This window comes from Botryllus schlosseri, chromosome 16 (assembly GCF_051294905.1).
Source record: "Botryllus schlosseri isolate E-star chromosome 16, Bs_hap1, whole genome shotgun sequence".
Taxonomy (NCBI): domain Eukaryota; kingdom Metazoa; phylum Chordata; class Ascidiacea; order Stolidobranchia; family Styelidae; genus Botryllus; species Botryllus schlosseri.
Genome location: NC_137251.1, coordinates 236,951 through 255,187, shown reverse-complemented (window position 1 = coordinate 255,187; position 18,237 = coordinate 236,951). Strand labels below are relative to the sequence as shown.

The following is an 18,237-nucleotide window of genomic DNA, read 5'->3' as shown; positions in this document are numbered from 1 at the left end:
ATGGTATAGACCAGGGGCAGCCAACTCTAAACGGGTCGCGGGCCACTTTTCGAATTTCGTACAATCCGTGGGCCGCAGGAATATAATGTGGAGACAAAATAAGCCAGGGCCGGCAACCTTTTGTGTACCGCGTGCCAAAATGTCAAATTTTTATCGGCTTGCGTGCAAAACATTCAATTTCATAACATTTCACGTCAACCGTTTTGCAGCACCTGGTGACTGTTACGTGGGTTATTGTATGTATTATGATGATGCTTCCCTGTAAAGTAGCAAGGTATGACGTCATGCCTTACCCAACTGTGCATGACCGCATCACTCGTGCTTGACCGCTTCATCTCTTATCTCCTCTTTGGTTGATGGCACATGGAAGCCACAATAAATGTACACATTGTACAGCAAGAAACAGTGACGACATCCGTTACGCCAGTGATTCTTGGAGTATTCGTCGCGAAGGGAATAGATTTTGTTCGCTACCGCACCCGACCAATCGCCTGTGTTTGTACATAATATTTCCATAATTTATTTTCAATGTCAGTCTGTCAGCCGAAAATATTCGGGTTTCTTTCAATATGAATATACTATTCAATTTATTTTCAGTCACGCAATCATCGATATTCTGTGGTTGATTTGGTTGTGTTCCAAGTCTACTGTTCCTGGTACCACGCCCAATAAGTGCCAGGTCAATAAGTGTTACGAAATACGGTCTGATCATGATTGAAAATGAGCCCACCCCTGCATCATTCAAGTCTGTTTACCGTCACATTATGGTTGATGTGATTATAGAATGTAAACATGGAATGGCAACGACCGATTTTGCAGCTTCGTTGAAGCTTTACTCAGACTTATTTTACGGCAGCTACTGTAGGATTTCTGGCAGTCCAAAAGTTATCTTCCCGAGCTTAGAATTTACTGAATCTGGTCTTGATCGAAAGCTACTGTCGCACTGATTTCGAAAATATCAATCAAAATATGGTCAGACTCCGTACTTGGATGAAAAATCACCCTCAACACCTAAAATCTGCATTGTTCAGAACGATCGGATGACCACAAACAATGACCATAACAATGACCCATTGCGGCTCTTCGATTGTTCGGACAATGCCGATAATTCAGACTTGGAGGGCGAATTCTAGGTGGTTCAGTGCCTGATCATATTTTCATTCACATTTTATATATATTGCGGGCTCCCACATTATAATCAAGACATCAGACTTCAATAAATTGTGCGAAGCGCGGAAAATATTTTCAGGATAGGTAAAATCTGCCCTAAAATACTCGGGGCTTTGTACATTTTGAAACCTTCTGTTTGACTTTACGCAAAAACATGACCTCCATATGTCGTTTGCGTGAAATCATTTGGCGTGTCATGAAAAATCATTGCTATAGCCGGGGTTTGCTGACCCCTGAAATAGCCAAACAATTTCTAACAGCCACGTTTTCAAAGCTTTCATTAGTACAATGCTGTTCATGGACGACGGGCATAGTTACCGCAAATGAAGTAATAACTTAATAAAGAAATAAAGTGAAGGATATCATGATCTTTAACGCTTTTCAGTGACCTCGGAATCGATATTGGGCTTACCGAGACACGGTACTAGCTGAAAGACTATCCTCTCGTAAGATTTGATATTGTGGAAGCCCTAATCTGTTATGTAATGTCTCGGTCTTGGCAGTGTCTTGGTCATTGCATGTCAAGGAAATGTGCCCATTCATATTATCTGATTCACCCTAGATGGCATACTATTGCGATCGCCGAAGCCATTACATTGAAAGAGGAATATAGTGATGTTAGTGGGTGTGTCTGATGGCATACTGTTGCGATCGCCGAAGCCATTGCATTTAAAGAGTAATATAGGGATGTTGGTGGGTGTGCCTTTGTAGATTTTGTGTACCTCGGACGCTGATCATAGCGCCAGCGCCTGCGACTGATTGATTGCTCGTTACTTAGTTCGAATGGTGTTGTTTGATGGTCGTGAATATTGGGACTTGGAGCTCGTGTGACCCGTGGAGAGAGAGGTCGTTTTGCCGTTGTTGCGTTGCAGTTGTAGCATTCTCTGTTTTTGCATCTTTTAAATATACTTCTCACAAGCTATCGCGGCCCATCAGCAAGAATGGCCAGTTTCAAGGTGACGGATGTGTTGACGCTGTATGATCGAGCGGGTGATATCGCAACATCATCATTGGCTTATATGGATAAAGCAGGCGAAACTGGCAAAAGCTTTGCTAAAACTTGAGAATTTGGCTGTAGTAATCCCGATGTATCTCGACGGTGACGCAGTTGCCGTGTACGACCAGTTACCGGAGACTTAGAAGAAGGACGAAAATCGCATCGAAGAGGCTATGTTGCGTGCCTTCGCCTGTGATGCGTTGTTAAAATTATATTTTGCTGTGGGGTTGCCAAAACGTGTGTCTGCTCAGATAAGGGCGATACCAAAGGTGGAGCAGTTCAAATTGACGAAGGTGCTGTCGATAGCGCGTGCCCTCGTTGCCGATCATGGATAGGATAGTGCCGAGATGAGCGCCGTTGCCAATTCTTATGGTGAAGAAAGAAGAGTGCAGTGTTTTCTGTGTGCTCGACCTCGTTGAAGAATATTCTGCAAATCAATTGTATGTTTTCGTTGCAAAGAAAGCGGCCACATTGCTCGATAATGCCAAAAGGTTGGCCTACGACAGATAAACGAGGGTGGAGAGCTGTGTGCGCCAGCAACGTGCCATCAGATGAAATGGCGCATTGATTTCTAGGATGTCCATTATAGCGTGCGGTCGAAGTATTATGGCACTTTTTGATACGGGGTGTACTCAATCCTTGGTAAACCTGAGTTTAGTGAAAGGTCGGAGAATTTTCAGATCCTGCGGGGTGGTGTTGTCGGCTGATGGTGCGAGAATGAGAATTGAAGGTGAAGCAATAATTCCGATCGAAATAGATGGAAAACTTCTCGATGTTCGGTGTGTAGTGGTAAAATCGCTGATTCCTGGTCTTGATTTCGTCGTGGGCACAGACGTTGTGAAGCATTTCAAATTCGTACTGGATCATGGACGTCCAAGTATATGTGCGACTGCGTCGTGCGACTTTGTAGCGAGCGAGAAGAGCCCATCAGCGAGAAGACCCGTTGAAAGTGCCGTTGCTAGCGATCTGTCCGCTGAGAAAAGAAACTATGCGGTCAGTTTCAACGGAAATATGTGGATTGTCGAGTGGGAGTGGAAGAGCACACCAGTGCTGAATAATCGAGTCGGAGTGTACAGAATCGCAGACGCTGCGGTTTTTGAGAAGTTCCGGTCAGAAGTAGAACGATGGATTGACAACGTCTGGTTGGTGGAGGCTCGATCAAAATCCGCTGGCGTAATTCCTCTAATGGGGGTCGTTCAAGAAAGAATAAAAACAAGGTTCGACCAGTTTTGGATTTCCGAGAAGTCAACGAGCTTGTCGAATGCAGTGGGGCAGACGCGGACGTTTGCCAAGAGAAATTGAGGAAATGGAGGCAAATGCCGGCAAACTGCGCACTAGTGGACTTTCGCGACGCATACATGCAGGTGGGCGTGTCGTCTGATTGTAGTCGATATCAAATGAGCGACACCACAGAACGATCAAGACCATGAATGCAAGAACGGGAGTGAGTATACAAAAGTGTGTTTTTGGTATAATTTGTCTCCGCTGAGTAGCACGAAGTTGGTGCCGGCTGAGAAGATATTCTCAAATACATGCCGCAACCCCTTCTGGAATAGTCAGAAGAGACGTCCGTAAGCCGAACCGAGCCCAAGGTGCACGACTTGTCCGTTGAAGACCATGTCTGGGTGAAGCTGGCGAACAGCCGATGCACGACAAAGTGGAACATTGGTAAGATTACTAACATACTTTCAGATCATAAAGTGGAGGTTGATGACATCCCGAGGCACCTCGGTGATGCGAGAAGTGTTAGTCATCCGCCAAGTTCGGTATTCCGCGATTCACCAGAGTACCGTTGACGTGGATAACTGCCGATCACTCGCCAGAGGATCGTGGTGAAGGTGAAGCTGATAGAGCGCGGCGCAACGAAGAGATCGCACAAGAAAGTGGTGTGACTCGAGAACACGTCGGGGAAGAGGTCCAGTCCGGTCTTAGAAGATGTACGCGTACCCGACGAAGGCCAGTGCGCTTACGAGACTTCGGAGGAGGAGGGAAAGAAGATGATGATGGTGATGATGAAGAGTGATATTCATCACGGGGAATGTGCCTTTGTAAATTTTGTGTACTGACTGTTACCTCGAACGCTTATCATAGCGCGTGCGACTGATTGATTGCTTGTTAATTAGTTCGAATGGTGTTGTTTGATGATCGTTGATATTGGGACTCGGAGCCCGTGTGACTCGTGGAGAGAGAGGTCGTTGTTGCGTTGCTGTTGTGGCATTTTCTGTTTTTGCATCTTTTAAATTTACTTCTCACAGTGGGCACAAGAGAATAGCTTATTTTGAAACAATATTTTAAAACTGAAATAAATTTCAGCATCTCAAAATGCTTCATCGTTCGTTGTTCCAAAATCTCAAGTCTGATCGCGAGCCGCGTGTTGGTGACCCCTGGTATAGACGGAAGGATCGATATAACAGTATTCAAAGCCGAGCATCTGACCACATTAGGCTATTTCTCCTTCCTTATCCAGCGACATATGCACAGCACGTCAGGCACTCATGGTATGCATATGTACATTGTACATATCGTGTGTATGTGTGGTATATCAGGAGTGCCTGATGTGCTAGGGTTAGGGCCCTCTGTTGCGGCAATAAATGTGGGGCCTCTGTTGCGGCAATAAATGTGGGCCCTAACCCTATGCCACAAAACATCGCGGGCAAACACACAACAATTTCCTATTCGTAATAATCAACGTAAGTCGTCTGCCTCGACAGAACACAGCATCATGGACCATTTACAAATTAATTTAGTACGAAGACAACATTGCAAATACGATTTAGCAGTGTTCGAGAGCAAAGAGTCGATATTGTTTTTTTGAGCTCACAATAATCTAGATTGCGTTTTCAAATTGGAGATGGAGTCGCGACCATAAAAGGTTTGAAACCACTGGATGTTGGGTGTTTATAAAGCTCCGTGGTGCGCACCGGCATAAGGCTGATAAACAATCTTATGGGTAGGACATGAACATGACATAACCATGTGCAATTACGCTCCCTGTATTTTCGAACTCATCATCCTTCACCAGCTCTAACGCTAACTCTTATCATGTGGGCGGAGAGTAGTAGCTATATAATAATCTATGGAACGACCAGTGTTATTGGCAGAATTCATTCAAATAATTTAACGACCAGATGCATATATAATCCAGATTCATACAGCAAGCACCGCCCCAGAAGTTGCATCGATTACCCTATAGTGTGGGCTCAAAATCATTGTATATTTGGGCGGGAGGAGGCTGTAAACATGTGCTTTCGGTCCCGGTTACACAACACGCAGACTCTCCTGAACCGGATCGTTATCAGCACCTCTGGTCTTTGAGCAATGCTTTGCTATTGTGACGTCATAACTCATTTTGAAATCAACTAGTGGACGCTAAAGTTTGTCCGGAATTGGGGTTTCTGAAATATGGTAACCCCACCATAGGTACCTTTTTTGGAGGATTTCTCCTCTTCTTTGACATTTTTGAAAGTGTCCCTGGAGGACGTCCAAATGTCCTCTTTTTGATAAATTTTGTTAAATGTATGTTAAGGAAATTATCACTGAAGTAACGACGTGGCGGGTCTTTCGGGAGTTGAGCCAAAAAGTTGACCTTTTTTTAGTCAACCAACTACAAACTCGCAATAAATTTACTAATTGTCCGGATGTTACTCCGGTATTGTAGGCCTACGTCTGAAAATTTTAAAAAAGTGTCCACTTTTCAGATTCCAAAAGTATTGTAACCCTATTGTTATTCCCTGCTATGGACAATATACAGAAATATCGAGGGCCAAGTTACGTATGAGTACTGAGTAGTCGCGTACTCACGTATTCCAAATTGACCGTCGTGGGGTCTGATATCTGAAGCATTTAAAAACGCGGTACGATTCACAATGCCGAAGCAGCCGTGCTGTATTGAAAGGAATCCACGAGTATAATAATAAAGTGGAGGCGCGCATTGCAGTTGTACATTAGCTAAGAATTAGCCTAAATTCATATATCTGAAATGAAGGAATATCATGGAGTGCTGGCTGGAGACTTAATTTGGAGAGGTAGGTTGGATCACGGTGTTCTGACTGTGACGCAGCGCGAAGGTCTTTGTTATACTTGAGTAATATTACTCCGGAAGGTTACATTTAGTATTCGCTGCGAAAATCTTCCTTTCGACGTACCAGCGTCCACGGTAGTGAACGGTTTGTTAGCTGACGCACAGAGCCTGTCTTGTACACACATATATCCAGATCTCAAGGACAGCTTTCTTTTGTATTCTGTCTCCACGACTTGAGATTTTATTGAGTCAACCGTACGGTACCAACGAACAACGATATAAGAATCGTTTCCAAAATGCATTGTTGATTAATAATATACATGCATCACACACATATTATACATCGCAGAAATGCGACGTCGTACACGATATATCTTACACGTATTCCTTCCTACCAACATTTCACACGACACACATAAATCACAACACATGTCCATTCGGGTTTTCTTTTCCTGGATAACGCTTCAAGACAATATATGGTATTTATTCAATGGGATAATTATAATGGGATTATCAAGATATATTCCGATTTTCAGACCAGACTTGTGCAAACTACCAATCTAGTTACTTGACGGTGAAGTAACTACTGTTTTTTTGAGCAGTCCTATGGTTCTAGTTGCGGATTTTGAAAAGTGACTACTTCTAGTTCTGGTCCTAGTTATGTATTTGCAAATAAAGCTATTTGCCGAACAATCAGAAAACACGTGACTTCTGGCGTGGATCATAATACCGGTGTACTGTTGTGTGATGTTCTTGCAGCCATTGCTGGCTCAGAGTCGTTACTGCCAACAATGGCTTAGCCCGTCCCGTTTCAAACCCCAAAACCCCGTCATCATGAAATGCCCATTCTATCTCCAATGTTCTTTAATGGTCGACGTGTCAAAAATACGTCTTGAGACGCAGGCTAGTATCAGTTCGTCAGAAACTGCTTGTTGGGCCATAAAATGTCGTACGGTAATTTTCTCATACCACGCAGTACGCATTTGGGTTGACCAGGTACATTGGGCGGCATAAATTTCCGACGATCTTAATGTAGAGACGTATTTTCCTAAGTACTGTCAGGACCTCAATTAGCGAGAATGAACTGCGCTCAGCGCAGGGATATCTAGATATCCCTGGCTCAGCGGCACGCGATCGTCCGCCGAGTTTATATTAATTTGTACGCTAGTGATTGCCATATCCTGAGGTATTGTAATATGGATTACCAGTGAGCCCGGCACTTGGTGAATTCGGCCTTACCCCAACTTTGACCCTTTCCCTAATATTCCCCTAACTCCCAACCCTAATTACACCCTAACCCACCTCCAATCTTCATTTCACCCAACCCTAATATCCCCCTTTCCCCAACCCTAATACCCCCACCCTAACCCTAATATCTCCAAAGGCACAAAAAAAACACTTGACTTTTATAAATTTTTGTTCGTGTTCGATGAAAACATTTACTGGTGATCCTTTAAAACTTAGTTATTACATAAAACATAGAGATCCATCTTCTCAAAAGTAGTACGTCCGTCACTCGCCAAGTGACCAGAGATGCCACTGGGATATTTCGGAAAAACCCAGATATGGAGGCGAAATAAACCCAGAAAAACCCAGATCCTATATTTTACGCAAAATACACGAGATAGCTGTGAAAGTGGAGCCTGATAGCCGTCCAATACACTCATACAGTCATTGAAGCCTTTGATATTGAATTTATAACCGTTCATAATACACATTTTGCTTGGTTAACACTGCGAATCGCACAAAAACACGATGTTTTCCTCGCAATGATACAATTGGGGCGCAGCGTGAATAGTTGATGATAGTGTACCGGTAGTCCGGTACTAATTATATCATCGCGCTGCGCAAGTTCAATGCAATGCCATACATTCCCTATTTCTAAGGATGATTTCCATTATTTTCAGCGAGCTGAATAGATTGAAAGTAGCTTTCGATTGATTAATCTTACGACAATCACTTTTATTTGGAATGATCACAGACCAATGCATAGTGGAAATAAATAACTGTCAAATCATGAAATTCGGGGTTAGGGTAAGGGACTTAGGTTTAGGGTTCGAATGTGCTGATAACCAATGCCTCTGATTAACTTGCTAGGGGTGTCCAACTAACTAACTAACTAACTAACTAACTAACTAACTAACTAACTAACTAACTAACTAACTAACTAACTAACTAACTAACTAACTAACTAACTAACTAACTAACTAACTAACTAACTAACTAACTAACTAACTAACTAACTAACTAACTAACTAACTCTCTCTCTCTCTCTCTCTCTCTGAGTGTCCCTGTTGGAACTATAAATATACTCAGATAACAATACGATTATATTAGTCGGATCATCACCTGGTCTGTTCATGTGCGTGTGCATACCATACAGTTACATGATATTCATCGATACATGCCGAATTGTTCACCACGTTCACCAAGTGCCGAGTTCGTTATGGCAATCGTCCTATATGAAGATGACTTTCTGCGATTTGGAAGTTACCATTCAATGAAGCTCCATCGCATCAAGCCGAAGACTCTCATTTTAGTAGTGAAATAGATTCTCAACACTCTGTCTTTATAATAACAGCAAAATCCATCGACAATGGCGAACTGAAGGGCGTGCATTTTACGATATTGCGACCATAATCTAACATTTAATTTTCGAGCGTAAAACTGACCTGGCGAACTGGAAAAAACCCAGATTTCAAGGATAAAAACCCAGAAACCCAGGTGATGCTCAAAAAACCCAGATCTGGGTGGAAAAACCCAGGAGTGGCATCTCTGCAAGTGACCAAGTCAAATCAACACTGAGCCGACCATGCGTGGTCGATATGCGAACGTCGCGTTATCTCCCGCGCTTGCGCTACCCGTGATCACGTGATCACGTGATCTAATCACCCCGTGACTGCGTGATCTGCATATGCCCTGACCTTCATACAAGATTGACGAATCACTTGATAATACTATTATTAGTTTAATAATTCATAATAGCTTTTAATACACTTTATTACAAAATTTTCCGAGGGCCGAGTTTACCAATGGCCGAATTCAGCAAGGGCCGAGTTCACCAAGTGCGAGTTTGGGCCGAGTTCACCGGCAACCCAAAGAGCTATATGATGGGTTAACTGCATGTCACTGTTATCTATGACACAATGGTTTGCAAGCAAGAAGTTCAACTACCCCTGCCAAGCACGACCGTGCCCGAACAATATGTAAATGGATCACTTTATTAATTCTATCTTTTAAATCCCATAAGCCTTTAGTGCTGCAGCTGTAGATTATACCATCATGTTTGGGATGTGTTATTCGACTTGTTTTAGGGGGAGGGGTCGTTGCTATGCTGCCTTGTTGGCGAAAATTATTCACGCATTACATAATTTTCTTGCTGTGTGCCGGGAAAATGCCGTTAAAGGGCAAAGTAACGAATTTGACAGCTCCACAGAAACTAGGTTATACTACGGAACCTTTCGAGTATCTCATACGCTAATAATTCTACAAAAATTATAAATGCAACTTTTTACTGCAACTATTGTGAAAATTAAGTGCAACTTTCTCGCATTTTAGTGCAACAAAAACTTACCCTACTAATTGTTACCGACAATATAGCGTAATTGTTAAGCGTCCGGCTTCTTGATCGGTAGGTCGTGGGTTCGATCCCTGGCCGGGTCAGACCAAAGACCTGATTGGTAACACTGGTATCCATGACTTCCCTGCTTGGCGCTCATGCATTACTGGGATAGCATGGAGGGGTGGTGCATGACTTAGAAAGCCGTAAAAAGGCTATATCTGCACCTTCCTCTCCCAGCGGCATATACACATGCGCTCATGGTATGCATATGCACAGATCGTGTGTATGTGTCTGATGAGTCGGTGTATATGCCGCAAAAACATCAAGGACAAAAATAAACTACGTCCTTTCCTTACTGATTGGAAGTGAAAGAAAATTGGTAAGCATAGTTATTTTAAACAACTTAACGATTTCATGAAGTTGATAGTAGAATTTGAACAATTTGTTAAAATTATTTTTAATAAATTTAAAATTTTCAAACTCTTGTGCGTTCACCGGTTGAAATTGACCAAACAATTTAATCAGTGAATCTCTGGAATCCGAGGGAAAAGTTATTTTTTAGCAACCCAACTGGACACAAATTTTTTAAAACTATTTGGCGCTAAACCTAGCTAAGACGCATGACCCCATTGGGTTGGGGTAAAGATTTTCAATCCGTTCAATGAATGAATGTTAATGTCGCTTGCGCTTGCAAGCAATGTCAAACTAATTTAATTACATGATTTGGTGTGCGTTAGTCATCTCATAAAAACATTCTCTGTGATGGCAGGAGGAACAGGGAATCAGGTGTTCGCCACTGGTCAAAGATGGGAAACTGATGGAATTCTTGTACGAAGACGCACGGACACAGCATGAAGCCTTCCTTAAAGGACTTGAATCGTCAAGTGAGTTGAAGTGCACGTTTCAACTAGGGCTGTCACGATTCGAGCCACAATGTTTCATCGCGTTGACTCGAGTAATTTTCATAAGAAAGGAGAATGACTTGACTTGTACTATAGTGATTGTACATGCCTCGACATGTTGTATATGGCTTATTCAAGTATCGTATATTAGGTCCGATACTTGAAAAATAGGTTCAGAAACTGTCTTTTATTTATTAAGCGTGTTTAGAGTGTGAAAAATGAGCATATTATGAATGCGAGGCCTTCGATATCGCCCGAGAGCTTCAAAAAAAGTGAGTTGGGCCTGATTTCAACTGGATAATGAACAATGAACACTTTGACTGGGAATGAAAATCGAGTCTCAGCACTATGATTCGGACTCGACCATTTGCTCCCGACTTTGACTTGACTTGGTTGTTAATTGAAAATGACTTGAACTTAGTCAAGACTATAGTCTTGTATAATGTTGACTCGGGACTAGGAACCTTGTGACTTGGTAACAACCCTGGATGAAATGATATATTCCTCTAGATAACGGAAACTGCCTTGGCTACCGTCCTGGACCCGGCCAGCCTTACAAGTGGCTCACATATCAAGAGGTATGAGGAGATAAGTCTTTACTCATTGGAGATTTTTTTTTTATGGGGCATATACCAAGATAAAAGACCCCCTCCCTCGTTTCCGTTACAGGTTCTAGATCGAGCTCAAAACTTTGGGTCAGGTCTACTTGAAAAAGGAGCGAAAGCGAATCCAGATCAGCGAATTGGAATCTACTCTCAAAATAGAGTAGAGTGGACTGTGGCCGAGAAAGCTTGTAACGGTTACTCCATGGTGGTTGTGCCGTTATACGACACGCTTGGCCCGCAAGCCATAAAGTGGATCGTCGAACAATGTTAGTAAATCGCTTTTTTGATGCCATTGTAAATATAGCACCAGCTGGACGCAATGATTTGAGCACTCGAATCTGATCCGGGTGTTCTAATAATTTGAGTCGAGTTATGGGAGATTATTTTTCGAGTACTAAAATGATACGCTTGTTGCCACTAAAAGTGCATTTATCAACGAAAATGAAAGTTTCGATTCTGTTTTCCACTGTGGAAACCTTGATGGGTCATATTGCAGCATATGAAACATGAATTACAAAGCTACGCGTGTTAGTGGGAATGGCATATCTGTCAGGTCGTGATCAACCCATGGCAATGAAATAGGCTTGGTCGAAAAATACCAAACTATCTATAATGTGATTTCGAACTGGCATCATATTCTTTGTTGTCGCATAAAAGGTACATATTTTAACTTTGCTCAATTCTTTCATACGCTTTAGACGTTCCATTGAGTGAAACTCGAACACCTGAAGGCAAATACCCGGTTCAGAGTCGAATCACTGAGGCACTTGGTTTTGCCAGCTCTAATTATAAATTGATAGGTGGTTTACCGACTGGTCATTTTGTTTAACAGGCGAGTTGGAATATATAATTGTTGACAAATGTGAGAAGGCTTTGAAAATTCTCGACTGTTCGGACATCTTTGTCAAGACCATAATCCTAGTCGAAGAAGCCTCTGATTCAGTGAGACAGAAAGCATCCGAGCGGAACACTGCTCTTCTATTGTTTTCCGAAATTGAAGAACTCGGCAAATCGCACAGAAAAGATTTTGTGGTACGTCCGAATTATTTTTGGAGGTCCTTGGAAAAATTAACTACGGCGGATTTTCTAACTTGTTTACTCCTTGCGTTGTAAAAAATGTTGTTAGTGTTCTTTTCATTCATGTCACCTCTCTCGCTCTCTGTACAGTGGGCGGCCTTGGCTTAGGGGCAGACTTGTACAGACCAAGGGATTTTCAAATGTGCAACTACCAACTTAAACTACTCGCTTTTCAAGACTTGCAACTAGGTGTCAGAACTTTTTTAAATCCGCAACTAACTAAAACATATCTGACTAGATTTAATTTCAAAGCAGCCTATTCCTCTTTATTTTGTCATGGGCAAGTTCGAAAGCAAAGGGGTTTAGACCCCCAAAACCCACTATTAGTAGGGAAGACTTTGAGCTAGCAATGGCTGCAAGAAAATAACACAACAGAACATCGGTATCACGATTCGCGCTAAACGACATGTTTTCTCGTTATTCGGCAACTAAATTGTTTTTTTTTAATGCATAGCCAGAACTAGCACTGCTAAGAAAACCAGAACTAAAACTAATGATCCTCCCATATCTGAACTAAAACACAAATACCTAGCCTAGCTAAACTCAATCCAGCCGATTCCGCATCGGATCGGTTTGCCACACTGACATCAGCACAATTCTGAAATGAGAGGGGTTTCTGACTCCCAACTATAATCCCCCGGCTAGTGGCTACGTCACTGTTAGTAGTGATGAGTCTGATGACTACTATATTTTTAATGCGCAACTAAAATTAGGCACTTTTCAAAATGTGCAACTATAACTGAAACTGATCAATTTTTAAAATGTGCAACTGGAACTAGGACTACGAAAAAAATGCAGTGACATATTTAGTAGCGTCAATTATTGTATTGGTTGTTTGCACAATTCTGACTAGCTTCTTCGAGGTACAGAACTTCAATATACAATTGAATAGTATATTCATATTGAAATGAACCCGAATATTTTCGGCTGACACTCGTCAGGGGTAATCGTCAGCAACTAGTAGAGAATCGGAAAGAACATCGTATATCAACAATCGTATCACAAAATATGACGTCACCAGCATGAAAGAGAGAGTGTTCAATGTCCTATTTTTAGGTGGTGCACGAACTCCTTTTGTTGACAGAGTTTCGGTTGTTGTATTTTGATAAAAGTCGACCCCAAGTCACTTCTACTTCCACTTGTGTGCCCTGACGAGTGTCAGCCGGAAATATTCGGGTTTCATTTCAACATGAATATACTATTCAATAGTATATATACCTATAGTACCCTCAATAATCTCTAAATAACACCCATTTCAAAATTTTGAGTTTTGGTTGATAAAAGTCGACTCCAAGGCACAGAAATGGAATTGTGAACGGCCCTGCCCAATGATTCGAAATCCGTCGTCTCGACGTTTTTTATCCGAACATTCAACATATCATCAACGCTCTATGCACGTGAACACGTCATCAGCCGTGGCATAGAGAGGAAATTAACGCAATTCAACGCAGAAAAACAAACTGTGATTGTGGCTACGTGGGAAGAACGTCAAAACGTCTGCATGAACGCATAAACCAACATGTCCCCACTTTCATCAGAACACGTGCATCACGCTCGGTGAAAAGCTCACCCTTAACTCATCCGCTTAAGATTGATGCTGACCGATAAATGGCCATTAACTCTGCCATCGGCAAACATCTGTTAGATAATCCGATTTGTGCGAATAATTATCGAGACGACCGATTTCGAATCGTTGGGCGAGGCCGTTCACAATTCCATTTGTGTGCCTTGGAGTCGACTTTTATCAAAATACACCAACCAAAACTCTGTCAACAAAAGGAGCTCGTGTACCACCTAAAAATAGTACATTGACCGCTATCTCTTTCATGCTGGTGACGTCATATTTTGTGATACGATTGTTGATATACAATGTTCTTTCCAATTCTCTACTAGTTGCTGACGATTACCCCTGACGAGTGTCAGCCGAAAATATTTAGGTTCATTTCAATATGAATATACTATACCAGTGCTTTTCAACCTGTGTGACGGTTCGCACTTGTGCGAATGAAAAAAATTGCAGTGCGAATGACGAAGGTGGTGCGAATAGTGCGAATGAAAATCCGGATCAAGTGCGAATGAAAATCGTGGTTAATTGTTCACTTTTCTGACTGAATAATTCAAATAAACCTTATTGGAAATTTAAGGTCAGTGTAACTTTTGTAGTTGCGACGCAATTGTAAAACTTAATACGACACACCACTAATCGTTGCTCTCACAAGCCGTAGTGAATTAATATTCCCGCACTATAATTACTACGTAACCAAAAGCCTGGTTTGGAAGCTGGTTTAGTGGCAGTATAGAGATATCTACAAACTCTATAGTGGCATACATACAATATATCAGCCCGTCTGAGCCTGCGACAGGCTGGAAAAATGACTTCAAATTGACTTTCCGCTCTCTTTCGCTAAGCAATCATCATATGTTCGTAATAACTGTTCGATAAGCGCGAGACACGACGATAGTAGTAAATACCATCATTACAGACTCACATTTGCGAGTTACTGTAACGCAAATTTTTACCACTTCACGGGTTATTAAAGTATGGACCGCAAAGGGTATAATTTTGGGTCGACACGGTGCTATCTGTTAATATGTATGTATGTTTATTGCAAAAAATCCTGCGATAGGTTTTACATATCCAAGGTCACTGTGTTGGGTACTGTAGCCAATAAGCGAGACACGCAGAAAATATAACTTTATCATCATAGTTCATGATAAGATTTGTCCGACTGTTTTTTCTGGAAAACATGGTCGGAGACCATTGGGATGAACTAGTGTAGGGGTGTGCAACGATCTTGTTCAGGCCTATGAGATTCATTCATTTCGAGGCTAATCCCTTCAGCGTCGGGCACATGAAGACGTAAAGTTTTGGCTAACAATTTGAAATCGCGTGCGTCATACATGTTTTGTAGAGCTGTCGTGAGTAGAATTGTGGTGTACGCGTTCTCTATGTCATACATGCCCGTAACATCGTAACTTACAACAGTAATATTAAAAATGAATTCCTTTTCATGGGTGAGGCTCGGGTCGTGAGATGCCACAAAAACTCAGATTTTGGTGGCAGTCTAAAAGCAGCTTTACCGTTAATAAACTGTTATGAATTCTCAAGTTAGATTGAGCTAAAGAGTAAAACGCACAGTAAAACGTATCATAAGGTAGCGAGCTCTAATGTGTCTTGATCGTTTTGCATCTTATGTTCCAAAGACATAAGGCAAAAGCCTCAACACAAACATGTGGGCTTTTCATCCTTCCGACAAACTGGAGCCTCGCGGGACCTTTGTGGAAGCTCCCAAAAACTATTTCTGCCAGAAAGCATTTTTCACTCGCGAAAAATTCGCTGTATTTTGGAAGAGAGTGCAGAACAGATTATAAGACCTGGTCAGCATCCAAGCACTAGTAGACGTTCTTGTACAAATTCCCAACATCATTGTTTGGCCGAGAAGGGTTTTAGTGAAATAGTTGAAAGCAAAACGAGCGAAAAAAGTTGCCTTTTTAATGAGACACTTGGTATCAATTTTCGATCAGTTTGTGCGAATGAAATTTATTTTACAAAAAAAGTGCGAATGGAGCTCAGAAAGGTTGAAAAGCACTGTACTATACAATTCTGACGGCAAATTAATCAACACACGTACTCTTCATGCTCTTTGTTACCTCTGAGCATGGAGAAGCCAGCTTAGCATGTTACGTGGAGTTGGAGTTGGTCCTGATGTTGGGTCTTGAGTTTTGACAATTTTGTTTTCTTTCGAAATTAAGCCTCACCATGAACCATCTGTTTTATAATTTTGTGCAGCACCAAGCGGCGCTGCATTTTGTGAATATACGACTTCAAGACACTTGCTAGGAAAGATATGGTAAACAGGTGGGGCCTGTGGGTGAGCAATACAACACTGCAACCTCACTTGGACAACTATATAATTCTAGTTGTCTGGTCAGACTGATTAGTGCTAAATGCCAATAATTTAATTATCATCTAATTCGTCGAATGTTTCTATGCTCTTATTTTGATTATAATCTATTTTATTGTTCTCCTGAAAATGTTATAGCAGAGCTGTTGTCAAAGAGCCAAGCATGGTATGCATATATTTACAATTCAACCAAATGTCATGCTTGTGAGGATGGATTCTAATTCGATATGAACTGAACTTCACGCTACCTTTTCTTTCTAATTCGTCATTTCATTCAATGGTAAAGTTCTTATAAAATCAGTAATTTCAATTTGGAATGAATTGTGTAGCTATCATTCTAATTGTAATCTATTTGGGAAGAAACTGTGTGCTTACAATCCTAATTGTAATCTAATTTGGAAAGAACTGTGTAGCTATAATCTTAATTGTAAAGCAATTTGGAAAGAACTGTGTGCCTATAATTCTAATTTTAACTAACTTTGATATGACCTTGTACCCATAATTCTAATTGTAATCTAATTTAGAAAGAACTGTGTGCCTATAATTCTAATTTTAACTGACTTTGATATGACCTTGTACCCATAATTCTAATTGTAATCTAATTTAGAATGAACTGTGTGCCTAGAATTCTAATTTTAATCTAACTTTGATAGAACCTTGTACCCATAATTCTAATTGTAATCTAATTTGGAAAGAACTGTGTGCTTATAATCCTAATTGTAATCTAATTTAGAAAGAACTGTGTGCCTAGAATTCTAATTTTAATCTAACTTTGATAGAACCTTGTACCCATAATTCTAATTGTAATCTAATTTGGAAAGAACTGTGTGCTTATAATCCTAATTGTAATCTAATTTAGAAAGAACTGTGTGCCTATAATTCTAATTTTAATCTAACTTTGAAAGAACCTTGTACCCATAATTCTAATTGTAATCTAATTTGGAAAGAACTGTGTCCTTATAATCCTAATTGTAATCTAATTTAGAAAGAACTGTGTGCCTATAATTCTAATTTTAATCTAACTTTGATAGAACCTTGTACCCATAATTCTAATTGTAATCCAATTTGGAAAGAACTGTGTGCTTATAATCCTAATTGTAATCTAATTTAGAAAGAACTGTGTGCCTATAATTTTAATTTTAATCTAAGTTTGATAGAACCTTGTACCCATAATTCTAATTATAATCTAATTTAGAAAGAACTGTGTGCCTATAATTCTAATTTTAATCTAACTTTGATAGAACCTTGTACCCATAATTCTAATTGTAATCTAATTTGGAAAGAACTGTGTGCTTATAATCCTAATTGTAATCTAATTTAGAAAGAACTGTGTACCTATAATTCTAATTGTAATCTAATTTAGAAAGAACTATGTAGCTATAATTCTAATTGTAAACCAATTTGGAAAGAACTGTGCCTACAATTTCAATCTTAATCTAATTTGGAAACAACTGTGTGCCTTAATTCTAGTTTTAATCTTATTTGGAAATATGCTATGTGTAGCTATTCCAATTATGATCTAATTCGAAGAAGCTGCCGTAGACCAATTCAGACATGAACCCATATCTTGATGCGAGCTCTGAAGGGGTGGTACGCGAGTTGGGTCCCTGTGAATAGATTGATATTGAGATAAATCTCGCTATTCTCTACTAGTCGGTGACGATTACCCCTGAGGAGTGTCAGTTAAAAATATTCGGGTTCATTTCATCATCACCATGCTATTCAATTGTGGACAGCCTTTTCTTGAGCGTATTCTCAATAGCAGCTGTGTTACCTTACTTGACAGCCACCGAAACCAGAGGATCTGCACACCATCTGCTATACGAGCGGAACTACCGGGAACCCGAAAGGCGTCATGCAGACGCACGGATCACTCATTTCCAATGCTTCAGCGATCTACTGTGCTGGAAGCAAAGTACGTATCATTTAGTTAGCGGTGTATGTACCTAACTTGTACAGACTACCAATGTAGTTTAGTTGGCAGCCAATCAACTGTTA

The 18,237-nt window shown here is 40.9% G+C and overlaps 1 protein-coding gene and 1 long non-coding RNA gene across 3 annotated transcripts in view; both read left to right on the top strand.

Moving 5' to 3' along the window:
* LOC145458503 (long-chain-fatty-acid--CoA ligase 1-like) overlaps positions 1-18,237 on the top strand; it is a 62,163-nt gene that overhangs the window by 22,748 nt on the left and 21,178 nt on the right. For both annotated transcript variants that reach the window (XM_080336885.1, XM_080336886.1), the window contains 5 exons: positions 10,520-10,634; positions 11,163-11,230; positions 11,322-11,523; positions 12,090-12,289; positions 18,026-18,154. In XM_080336885.1, coding sequence (XP_080193011.1) covers positions 10,520-10,634; positions 11,163-11,230; positions 11,322-11,523; positions 12,090-12,289; positions 18,026-18,154 — 714 coding nt within the window. The remainder of the gene's footprint in view (positions 1-10,519; positions 10,635-11,162; positions 11,231-11,321; positions 11,524-12,089; positions 12,290-18,025; positions 18,155-18,237) is intronic.
* Positions 36-7,561, top strand: LOC145458514 (uncharacterized). The gene is made up of 2 exons (XR_013921152.1): positions 36-162; positions 454-7,561. It is a non-coding gene; the product is annotated as an uncharacterized LOC145458514 (long non-coding RNA).